We start from the raw sequence: 13,089 nt of genomic DNA on the forward strand, positions 1-13,089 counted from the left end.
AGCTCCACCGTTGCCCTCTGTCTTCCCTCTCTCCCTCACGCTCCCTCTCACTGCGGTTGCCAGGATATGGCTTTTCTGTTGCCAGGATACGTCCCCAGCATACTCTAGGATGAGCGATCTCAAAGGAAGTAAGTAGACTTCTGTGGGACCTACAGAACAACCGTGAGTGGTCAGTGATTTTAGGAGATACCTTGTGTTTTTAAATGTACTTAATGTTTTTATTCTTTAGGATGACAGACAGATGCCACATTGACCTCTGGATTATTGGGATGGGGGCTGAGATGTGTGTGACAATGAATGATATATTTGTCCTCTAAATAAAACAACATGTTATTAAAGCAATATTGACTAGCACACACCTATTAGCAGGGCTGTAAACAAGTATGAAAATAAGTAAGGAAAACCATAATTTCCTTAGTGTAAAGAACTTTTTAATAATATAAAGAACCTTTTTTCCATTATAAAGAAACGTTTGTACATTGAAAAGGTTTCATGGATGTTGTAGGTTCTTCATGGAACCATTGATGATTATAGAGAGGCTTTATATTATTAAGAGCGTTGCAACAATAAAGGGATAGTTCACCCAAAAATGAAAATTCTGTCAGTAATTACTCACCCTCGTGTCGTTCCAAACCCGTAAGACCTCCGTTCATCTTCAGAACACAAATTAAGATATTTTTGATGAAATCCGAGAGCTTTCTGACCCTCCATTGACAGCAACACAACAGACACGTTCAAGGCCCAGAAAGGTAGCAAGGACATCATTAAAATGGTCCATGTGCCATCAGTGGTTCAACCGTAATGTTATGAAGCTACGAGAATACTTTTGTGCACAAAGAAAACAAAAATAAAGACTTTATCCGACAATTCTTCTCCTTCGCATCACCCTAGGGTGCCGTTTTGGAGAGTGTGGATTTAGTGTGTGTTAATGGTACTTTTTTTTTATTTAGTTTTGGCATTTTCCATACCTGGGACAGTCTTCTTGAAAGATTCTCACAATTCGACTGGAACACCAAACACAGACAAGTCTGTCTTGCAACGATGCTTGACAAATCAAATTCACTGACGTAACTGTTGTAAAAATTCCAAAATTTCTACTGTTATTTAACAACATGCCAGTCTTTCCAAAAGACAAGAACTCCATAAAACAGTTTCGAAAATTGTGAAAATGTGATCTTGTACATATACGGTGCATAGACTGTTAGTCTGTCCCTCACAGCCTTGTTTTTGTCTGCATAAAATTCAATATGCAGTCTACCTGACTAGGTCTATATTAAAAAAATCTATGCTTAAATGTTTTAAACTGAGACATATGAGCTTTGAAAGACAAATTACAGTTGTTCTGTGATTGGATTAGGGACTGCCCGGCTCGTTTGGTAATGAAGGTAAATTAACCAAGACACTCTGCAGGCCCCTGGCTGCTTTGATCAAAAATAGCACGGACATGTGTCACGGAAGGGTCACATACACACAGTAATCTAATGAGAGATATAATCTAATGAACTCTGACGTATCCGCCATTAATCTGTAACTGGAAACAGTAAACACAATTTCACCCACCTTCTCTGTCAATGCAGAAAAATACAGATGGCTAATTTGAAAAAAATAATAATAAATTCCAGATATTAATTTCATTCTGTACTACATGATTATATGTGACCCTTGACCACAAAACCAGTCTTAAATCACTGGGGTATATTTGTAGCAATAGCCAAAAATACATTGTATCAAAATTATTGATTTTTCTTTTATGCCAAAAATCATTAGGAAAAGTCTGTGTGGCTTATGCATTTATTTTCCATTTCAAATCATTTTCTTTTTGTGCAGTCAAAAGTAACTAAGACCAAAGCAATGCTGATCATTTTTGTGCAAAGACATGTTTTGTAATGGTGGCAGCATAGTGGTAATACTGCACACCCCAAAAGGCTTTTCTTCTGCTTGACAAAAAGTGCTACCCATGTTGTAATTTTAAACATGACCGTTTAAACTATTGATCATCTCAAGCAGGTCAGATTTCCAGAACAACATGGATAAATCATGATCAAATCTAATTGTGTGCATTATACTGTTTTGCCATAACATTTTAAAGCAGGCTGAAAGTGTACACACTGAGATGCAACACTTCCTAAAAACACTACAATTGCTACAGCTGACAGGATATGACTGGAATTTAAGAATTGCTTTGCACAATAACTCTGAACTCTTCTTATGCACATACACTAAAACGGATGTGCATGCTGTTTTATTTTTTACAGATTACTAGGGAGGTTAATGAATAAAAAAACTAATTGTAGAATATGCATACTTTATAATTATGCAATGCGATATGTATGCTGATTAAAGGAATATTTGGGGACAAGAAATAAGGTGAAAGGGAAAAAAGGGAAACATGAACAAACAGAGAATATGTAGGAATATCCATTTAAAAATAGTCTTACAAATTACACTTTTAAAGCTGCAGAAAATTGGGAGAAAACAATATTAAATTACACAGATAGACCTTTCTGATTTGGCACTGTAGCAACATGTAGCCACTGTTTTGAAATGTAATACTTTTTAACTTAACAAATAAATAATAATAATTCAAAAGTAATCCTATGACAAATATCTGAAGAATATTTTTTGAAGAAAAAATGTTTCATGATACGATTTTTCATATTTACTTTAATTTAGAAATTATTTTAAGAGTGAAAATGTTTATTGTGAAATGTTTCTGAATATTTATTTGCTTGTGCTCTGTAATTCTCCATTAAACAAAATAGCCTTTAAAAGTTTTCTCTGTTTTGTCTGGGATTGCGCGGTCCCATGAAAGAAGCCACTGTGCGGAGCGCGGATGGACCATTGCCCGTCCCGAACCCCCCTCGTGTTACCCCTCACACATTATTCAGTGGGGCGGGACTGAAGCGATCAGCCGCTGCCGCTGCTACTAGTGCAGATGTTGACAGAGCTCGTGCAGTGCAACAGCATCTTACACCATTTTACACCATAAGCCGGACTGTTTTGAAAGAATTTGACGGGGTCAAATTATACTTTCACCATGGGCAAAGTTGAAGGCGGGATGAAATGTGTGAAATATCTCCTCTTCGTGTTCAACTTTATATTCTGGGTAAGCAATGCATTTGTGTTGTATTTGCATGCTATCATGTGTGGTGTTTTAGTATATTGTGCAATGTGGAGTCAGTTTTGCGTGTACTTTGCGAGTCATTTATTCGTTGTGTGTGTTGTAGTGTTTACGCACTTTATGAAGGAATTTAAAGGTCTGGAGGCAGGCTTGAAGTCACTGCTGTACCACTCAAATCAGATTTTCCACTGGGGAAAATCCGCCCCTTTTTCCTTCATCGTGTGTTTGTTTGGAGGGCAGCAGCCGGACACTAGCGCTCTGTAGCACTGCGTGTTTTTGATTCACTCCACTGACTGAATCTTTTGAATCCGTTCACTGAGAAGTTTTGTTCAAATTCGTTCATTGATTAGTCCAGTAACCACAACAGTTATTTGATCAGCACCTGTATTTTATCCAACAGAAGAGCTGAAAATGTTCATGGCTGAGTTGAATACCCTTTAAATTTTGTTTTATCAATCTCTGCTTCTCCTCAAAATGTAGCTGGAATGCTCATACCGATACATTAAAGGATGAATTTGATCAAAAAAAAAAGTGAGTGTTTAACCAGAGAAATCTCTGCATGGGAGCTCTGCTTTGTTCAGTTTGAAACAAAAACCTAAATAGTGTCAGAACAGTCACAGGAACAGTTTTTTTTTTTTCTCAGCGTAAACCTCTCCCTCATAACCTGGCAGCTCAGCCATGGAAAACGGGAACAGTTAGGACATTGTACAGGATAATGATCTCTGACCTGTTTAGAGCCACATTAATCTCGCAGTCGCAGGTATTATCATTCATGTTCTCTGACTGACGGCGTTTAGTATGCAGTGGCTGTTTGTGATTATCATATATTTGTATTTTAAATTATATTTTACTGGAAGATGATTGATTGATTGACTGATTCATTCATTCATTCTGTGTATGCTTTACCCATAAATCCAAACAGATATGTCTTGTCTTGGATGATCTATTCTGTTGAGAGTGAATCGTACTCCCATGATGTGTGTTAAATCAGAGAGCCTCAGTAATTATTAATAATGCTGTCAGATTGTACATCTGTACTGTCAGGGGCACAGCAGACAGGAAGGCATAAAAGAGCGAGGTCAGAGTTGCAAACTGTCGTGAAAGACAAGTGAAGTGACAAGCAAACTGTATGACCCCCTTACTGTGACAGGAATAATGTGGATGGCGAACCTCAGGTAAAAAGGAAACAGTATAGTTTTTGGCTCTACTGCTTCCATGCTGTTTTGGGTAACCAGTTAGCTCCAGTATAACTAATTTGCAAAATAATGTTCAAATGCTGCCAGAGTTGGTGTGTCTAGATGTCTAGAACAAATCCACGTTTTACTGGAAATAAACACACACTGTGTATCGAGGTTGGGTGGAATAAAGTATTTTAACATCAGAAAACATGTTGTACAGCACTATGTGCCACTTCTGCAGTTTTAGTATGCGCTTTATAAATGAAACTGGACTGGACTGCACTCAGGTGTGGTTTATCTTAATCACCAGCTGGTCTATTGACCATACAGACTTGATCCAAAGAAGAACGGCACATTAGCAGAGGAAGAGGTGCATAAGGTATGATAATGCTCCTGTAATTGATGCTAACAGGTCAGGAGTGGCTTTGTGGTAAACACCATTAGGCGTTTGAATGACTTCATGTCTGTGTGTGTGTGTGTGTGTGTGTGTGTGTGTGTGTGTGTGTGTGTGTATTGCTGTCTCTGGGCGTTATGTGTGTACAGTAGATGGGTGTTTCTTTAAGTGCAGGCACTTGATGTTCTAGATTTGATTATTTCTTTTTTCTTTTCGCACAAATTCTTGGTCAAAAACATCTTGGTTTAAGTGATACAACAGTTATTTGATCAGCACCTGTATTTTATCCAACAGAAGAGCTGAAAATGTTCATGGCTGAGTTGAATACCCTTTAAATTTTGTTTTATCAATCTCTGCTTCTCCTCAAAATGTAGCTGGAATGCTCATACCGATACATTAAAGGATGAATTTGATCAAAAAAAAAAGTGAGTGTTTAACCAGAGAAATCTCTGCATGGGAGCTCTGCTTTGTTCAGTTTGAAACAAAAACCTAAATAGTGTCAGAACAGTCACAGGAACAGTTTTTTTTTTTTCTCAGCGTAAACCTCTCCCTCATAACCTGGCAGCTCAGCCATGGAAAACGGGAACAGTTAGGACATTGTACAGGATAATGATCTCTGACCTGTTTAGAGCCACATTAATCTCGCAGTCGCAGGTATTATCATTCATGTTCTCTGACTGACGGCGTTTAGTATGCAGTGGCTGTTTGTGATTATCATATATTTGTATTTTAAATTATATTTTACTGGAAGAAGATTGATTGATTGACTGATTCATTCATTCATTCTGTGTATGCTTTACCCATAAATCCAAACAGATATGTCTTGTCTTGGATGATCTATTCTGTTGAGAGTGAATCGTACTCCCATGATGTGTGTTAAATCAGAGAGCCTCAGTAATTATTAATAATGCTGTCAGATTGTACATCTGTACTGTCAGGGGCACAGCAGACAGGAAGGCATAAAAGAGCGAGGTCAGAGTTGCAAACTGTCGTGAAAGACAAGTGAAGTGACAAGCAAACTGTATGACCCCCTTACTGTGACAGGAATAATGTGGATGGCGAACCTCAGGTAAAAAGGAAACAGTATAGTTTTTGGCTCTACTGCTTCCATGCTGTTTTGGGTAACCAGTTAGCTCCAGTATAACTAATTTGCAAAATAATGTTCAAATGCTGCCAGAGTTGGTGTGTCTAGATGTCTAGAACAAATCCACGTTTTACTGGAAATAAACACACACTGTGTATCGAGGTTGGGTGGAATAAAGTATTTTAACATCAGAAAACATGTTGTACAGCACTATGTGCCACTTCTGCAGTTTTAGTATGCGCTTTATAAATGAAACTGGACTGGACTGCACTCAGGTGTGGTTTATCTTAATCACCAGCTGGTCTATTGACCATACAGACTTGATCCAAAGAAGAACGGCACATTAGCAGAGGAAGAGGTGCATAAGTTATGATAATGCTCCTGTAATTGATGCTAACAGGACAGGAGTGGCTTTGTGGTAAACACCATTAGGCGTTTGAATGACTTCATGTCTGTGTGTGTGTGTGTGTGTGTGTGTGTGTGTGTGTGTGTGTGTGTGTATTGCTGTCTCTGGGCGTTATGTGTGTACAGTAGATGGGTGTTTCTTTAAGTGCAGGCACTTGATGTTCTAGATTTGATTATTTCTTTTTTCTTTTTGTTATATGAAAGCCTCATAGTGTTTTTCTTGTTCCATAACGACTCCGTCTGAAACGCTCCTCCTTCTTTTCCAGCATTAGAATTGTTGTTTTGGTGTTAGCTGTAGGTTCTTCATTAGGGAACGCAGACATGTGATCTCATGAGCTCGAGTTTATATTGTGTTCAGATGGTCACTTAGAACATGAAACATCAAAGCAAAGTCTGCTGGTTTAATCATGGCCGGTTTCGTTTTTGCTACAAATGAAAACTCTATTTGTTGCTGAAATTATGGAAATTACAAAAAAACATGTGCTCAGAAAAGGACACCATAAAACTCCCAATAAACTTGAAAAAGCCAATATGTTTTCCATATACTGTACTGTATGTAAAATAACAATAGAAAGCCAAAAGCGACCCAACAGGCAATTTATAAGAGTGGAAACCGGCCTAAAGCTGACTCGCATTAGCATTCTGGCATTTGCTCATTTCAAATGTTTTTCCCGTTTTTAATCGTCTTTCTTATTCTTTTATTTGTTATTCTTACTATTATGCATGCATTGCTATGGTATTTAAATTTAAAACTAAATATTTGAGAATTATTTATAATTATTCATAATTATTTCCCTAATAAAAAAGTAATACATTTATTTCATACTAAGCATAGTTCAAATCTATTAACATATTTGTTGACATATAACTCGAGACTTACTGATATAAAAATTATAAGTAAACTTTATTTGGAGTATCACATGTGCACAATCCACATTTCTTATTATTAAACTTAAAAAGTGTTTTAATGTCACTTTTGATGAGGATTGTATGATCTTTGAATAATATCGGTCTTTAAATGCAAGATATTTAAAGTGTACCTGAAGTATGCTTGCAGTAGTTCCTCTTTAGCACAATCATATATACTTCAGTATATCTTTAGTTGGACTTCAAAGTGCATTAAGTACAAAATTAGTTGTTCCAATTTAGCAGACTTTAAGTATATCAGTTTAGTACACTAAATCAGTTTTAGTATGCGCTTTATAAATGAAACTGGACTGGACTGCACTCAGGTGTGGTTTATCTTAATCACCAGCTGGTCTATTGACCATACAGACTTGATCCAAAGAAGAACGGCACATTAGCAGAGGAAGAGGTGCATAAGTTATGATAATGCTCCTGTAATTGATGCTAACAGGACAGGAGTGGCTTTGTGGTAAACACCATTAGGCGTTTGAATGACTTCATGTCTGTGTGTGTGTGTGTGTGTGTGTGTGTGTGTGTGTGTGTGTATTGCTGTGTGGTTGATAGGGTGTTTTGAGTGCTTACTACACTGTAAAACAAATCCCACTTCCATTTTGTCAGACAAACTCTGTTTTAAAGGTCGATTGAATCATCTAATGTAGAAAAAGTTGGCACTGAATAAATAAATACAATATATAATAAAGTCAATGTTTAGGCCAACTTAAAATATTAAATATTAAAAAGTTTGGAGAGGAGGATCACACCAACACGCTGCTGAGAAGATCACTGATCTCCCATAATCCCTTGCACTTGAATAATTTTAGTTTTTGGTAAAAAAAAAAATGGGGATTTGCACATGCAAATATTTATCAATCAGAATTAGAATACATTTTGAATACGTTTTGTTAAAAGAAGTTATGTTTTATGGTAAGTCAACATTAGTGTAGTTTCTACAAAATTGTTCAGGGACATAGAGATAAATCTAAATAACCTAAATAATAAATCTAACTAATGTAACTAATGTTTAATTAAATTGATACAACTGTTTTTTTTTTTACTTCATTTTTGTAAACTCAAAAAAAAGTCCTGAAGCTGGTTACATAAAAGTTTTGAGTTTTCTCAACTTATGATTTTTTTTTCAGTGTAGGATGCTGTATTGCTGTCTCTGGGCGTTATGTGTGTACAGTAGATGGGTGTTTCTTTAAGTGCAGGCACTTGATGTTCTAGATTTGATTATTTCTTTTTTCTTTTTGTTATATGAAAGCCTCATAGTGTTTTTCTTGTTCCATAACGACTCCGTCTGAAACGCTCCTCCTTCTTTTCCAGCATTAGAATTGTTGTTTTGGTGTTAGCTGTAGGTTCTTCATTAGGGAACGCAGACATGTGATCTCATGAGCTCGAGTTTATATTGTGTTCAGATGGTCACTTAGAACATGAAACATCAAAGCAAAGTCTGCTGGTTTAATCATGGCCGGTTTCGTTTTTGCTACAAATGAAAACTCTATTTGTTGCTGAAATTATGGAAATTACAAAAAAACATGTGCTCAGAAAAGGACACCATAAAACTCCCAATAAACTTGAAAAAGCCAATATGTTTTCCATATACTGTACTGTATGTAAAATAACAATAGAAAGCCAAAAGCGACCCAACAGGCAATTTATAAGAGTGGAAACCGGCCTAAAGCTGACTCGCATTAGCATTCTGGCATTTGCTCATTTCAAATGTTTTTCCCGTTTTTAATCGTCTTTCTTATTCTTTTATTTGTTATTCTTACTATTATGCATGCATTGCTATGGTATTTAAATTTAAAACTAAATATTTGAGAATTATTTATAATTATTCATAATTATTTCCCTAATAAAAAAGTAATACATTTATTTCATACTAAGCATAGTTCAAATCTATTAACATATTTGTTGACATATAACTCGAGACTTACTGATATAAAAATTATAAGTAAACTTTATTTGGAGTATCACATGTGCACAATCCACATTTCTTATTATTAAACTTAAAAAGTGTTTTAATGTCACTTTTGATGAGGATTGTATGATCTTTGAATAATATCGGTCTTTAAATGCAAGATATTTAAAGTGTACCTGAAGTATACTTGCAGTAGTTCCTCTTTAGCACAATCATATATACTTCAGTATATCTTTAGTTGGACTTCAAAGTGCATTAAGTACAAAATTAGTTGTTCCAATTTAGCAGACTTTAAGTATATCAGTTTAGTACACTAAATATACAATTGCAGAGCATTTTATTACAGTAAGTATATTAATATGTAAATGTATTTGTAGTATACTTAGCATGAAATAAATGTTTGAAATACATTTGAGTATACTTATTTTTCAATAGGGATTCATTTATATGTTTTTTAAAGTAAATTTATATTTTTATCCTGCGTTTATTTGATCAAATATACAATAAAAACAGTAATATTGTGGAATATTATTACAGTTTTAAATAACTGTTTTCTATGTGAATATATTGTAAAATGTGATGTAAAGCTGAATTTTCAGCAACATTACTCCAGTCTTCAGTGTCACAATGATCCTTCAGAAATCATTCTAATATGCTGATTTGCTGCTCAACATATTTATTTATGTTATAATGAATATATGTTTCAATCGCATGCGCAGACACAGTTGATCATTGTCCTGTATAGTGCAGTGTGCTGGTCTTTTGTCCCAGGGATAACCGCTGATGCCGGAGGAGATCTCTGGAGAGGGAGGAAGGGGAGGGATGATGTTACACTGCCGAGTGTTTGCTGTCCCGCGGGGGGTTGTGTTATATGGCAGCTGTAGCAGACAGGAGAGGCTGAGGAAAGTGCCGCTCGTCTTGCATCATCCTCGTGGATTTCGATTTAATGTAATATCGTTTTTCACCGCCTTAGATGATCTTTGCCCTTCAGACCTGAGAAATCCCAGAGGTGTTGATTTTACACAAAAGCCCATTTTAACATGTTTTACACTCTCCAAATTGGAGAAATTCAGGGCCCTATGAAATCCATTTTATTTTTTCCCATATTCCGTTTGATTTATTCATTTATTTATTTTTTCAGTTGTTTCCATTTTAATTTTTCTGGATTCAGGGGGTTTTTTTTTTTCTACATTTTTCTAGACTCTGTTGATTAAATTATATTAAAATGTAATTAATTGAAATCATGAAACTTACAATATTAAACTGTGATTTATTAAACAATTAGCCTAACAAAAATGACATTTTAAGGCCCTAGGAAATGTTTTTTTTTTTCAAACTCTGTTTTCCATTAATTTTTGCAATTCCATTTTAATGGTTTCATTAAATATTAATAAACAAAAGCATCTCTAAATAATTGATTATATAAAAAAGAATAATAATTTATTCTTTTTATATTTATGTTTTTTTTTCCCCAGAAGTACTGTGTTGTGTATTTAAATTTTTCTGCTAAATAAATTCTGGTACATAATTTTTCTGGTAAATATTCCTTTAAAAATAATGTTTTAATAATAATTGTATTAATAGTAGTAGTACTATCATTACTATAATAGGGCCCTAGAAATTGCCCTGAGTGGTGGCAGGAATCCAAAAGTGTAAAACTGGGAAAGGAATTTTAAATCACATCAAGCTATACTCAAACGAAAGGGCTTTTGAATGAGCTTTAACAGATGAGTGTCTGCTTTCCTTGTCAGCAGTGATTAGAGTTTGTTTAATGGTGATGGCGGCTGAACTCTACAGCCTGCTTTCCTTTCATGGTTTGGCCTTCAGCTGTCATTTCTCAGGTTTAAGAGCGGAAGGATCCTGCCAGAGTGGAACATATCTGTGCCACCTCTCCATAACTGCAGGAAAAAATGAAGACTAAGAGTACTGAGTTTTTCAGGCCTTAGATAAAGGTCTGACAGTGTTTTCTTATTCATTTTTGTCAAATGAATTCATCTTGAGGAATTGGAACTTGAGCTGACGTCATTTAGCACATATCGACATGTGATGTGTTGTTTAGTGATTTTATGTGATGACGATTCTTCAAAAATGTCCTCTTTTGTGTTCTTTGGATCTGAAACGAGATCCTCTGAAGATCTTTCGCTGTTGTTTTTGCAGTTGATGGGCTCGCTGGTTCTGGCTGTGGGCCTCTGGCTCAGACTTGATCCAAATACTGTGTCTCTTCTAGAAGAAGGCGGACCTGATACCTTCTTTATCGGTAAGTAATTAATTGATAATATTTCATAATATTTCTCCAAGGCCTTACAGACAGTATGTCTAATTTTGTTTCAGAGGGAAGCATCCAGTTCTCCAAAAATACTGATTTACTTCTGTCTCTTGTCTTATATCTATTTTTATATAGGGGTGTGATATATATATATACAAATCACACCCTGTATATATGTATGTGTGTATATATATATATATATATGTGTAATTTTTTTTTATTTTTTAATTAAAACAAATATTTTGTAGTTTCCCACTGTATCTCTTAAAACAGAAATAAAGGGACGACAGACAGGAAAACATGGAATATTGTAGATTATAGTGATTTTCTCTCTTATCTGTTATATTTTCTGTTATGTAACTTATTTATTATTATTAACTTTTCACTCAAATTGTTATGCTGATAATATATTTTTAATAAAAAAGCTATGTTAAAAATATTACAAAAATATTTACAAAATGAATGAAATTATAGTATTTTAATAATATTTATAATTAATATAAAACCATATATTATATATTTAATATATTTAATCAATGAGTTTTAAAATGATGTACAATTATATAAAAATAAATAGGATATTTTTATGGATTCTGCAGTTCTGAAAAATATGAATTAAATTAAAATAATTTAAAAAATAATAATAATAATACACGCATTTAATTTAGTGCTTTCAGAGTTTTGGACCCCACTGTAGCCCTTAAAACAGAAATAAAGCAGCGTCAGACAGACCTAGTGTTTATTGGTACTGGATGGAAACATCTGAGGCCACTCAGAGTGGCACAGTTTCCACGGCCTTCTGCCCAGCCCTCGTGAGACACACCGAGTTCTTGTACATTTCAGAGGCTGGTGTTTCTGAAAACAGGAAGTGACATTTCAAGTTGTGCATACATGGAGGAAACCACAAGGCTTCAGGTTTGCTGTAGCAACAGTTCAACCTGGGAGGAGAGAGAGATACAGAAGATCAAATCTGGATGCAGAAGAGAACAAAACTTCACGGTGTCAGGAAATATTCGTATCCTCAGACAGCCTCTTCAAGCTTGGTTTTTAGGCGCTGACATCTCCCTCATCTGTGGGTTTTAGCACTTAAAGCTGTGAAGAGAAGCCAGTGTGAACGAGCATGACTCAAAGCCTCAGCAAGATCCCAGTGACAAAGTCACACAGTCGTTTCTCATCAGCCCAGATGAAGAAGACTTGTGTTTGCGGAACGATGTATGTTATAATACATCGTGTACACTCACTAAACAAGTGAGAGTGGAGAGATTCGTCCTCGCGCGAGCCTATCGCAAGACATCTGGTGGGGGGGCACCTGGGGTGGCCAGCCAAATTTCAGGGGGGGCCGGTGCCACCCCTGGCCACCATGTAGACACGCCCCTGGATATATATTGCAGTCTTATGAAGTAAATAATTAGTCTATGCAAGAAACTGAACATTGCATTTTAGGAGTCCCCACGGACCACGGTTTTCTTCTACTGTTCTAATGAAGAAAAAAAGTCACCTGCATTGGATGGCCTGAGGGTGAGTAAATTAACAGCAAATTTTTATTTTTGGGTGAACTAACCCTTTAATTTAATTTATTTTATATTATTTCATTTCATTTTTTAATATTAGTGGTTTTAAAAAGGTTGTGTTATATGCAATTACCCTTGTATAGTATCTAGCAGGGGTAGTCTCAGCCTCGGACATCATGCCCACGGACCGTTGGTTGAACGTCTGATGCATATCGCACACAAAATTATAAACACTTCAGGAGTTTCGAAGTCCTCATCGGATTGGTTGAATTCTACAGTATTTCCGGGAGACGTGTGTGTCGC

At 35.7% G+C, this 13,089-nt stretch overlaps 1 protein-coding gene across 1 annotated transcript in view; it reads left to right on the forward strand.

The window, feature by feature from the left end:
- Positions 1-2,932: 2,932 nt before the first annotated feature.
- The window catches only part of tspan2b (tetraspanin 2b), a 16,426-nt gene continuing 6,269 nt past the window's right edge, over positions 2,933-13,089 (forward strand). Inside the window, exons 1-2 of the mRNA XM_016513672.1 lie at positions 2,933-3,106; positions 11,167-11,266. Of these exons, the coding sequence (XP_016369158.1) occupies positions 3,038-3,106; positions 11,167-11,266 (169 nt within the window). The 5' untranslated portion in view covers positions 2,933-3,037. The remainder of the gene's footprint in view (positions 3,107-11,166; positions 11,267-13,089) is intronic.

The sequence above is a fragment of the Sinocyclocheilus rhinocerous genome, unplaced genomic scaffold (genome assembly GCF_001515625.1).
Source record: "Sinocyclocheilus rhinocerous isolate Xijiao unplaced genomic scaffold, SAMN03320098_v1.1 scaffold776, whole genome shotgun sequence".
Lineage (NCBI taxonomy): Eukaryota > Metazoa > Chordata > Actinopteri > Cypriniformes > Cyprinidae > Sinocyclocheilus > Sinocyclocheilus rhinocerous.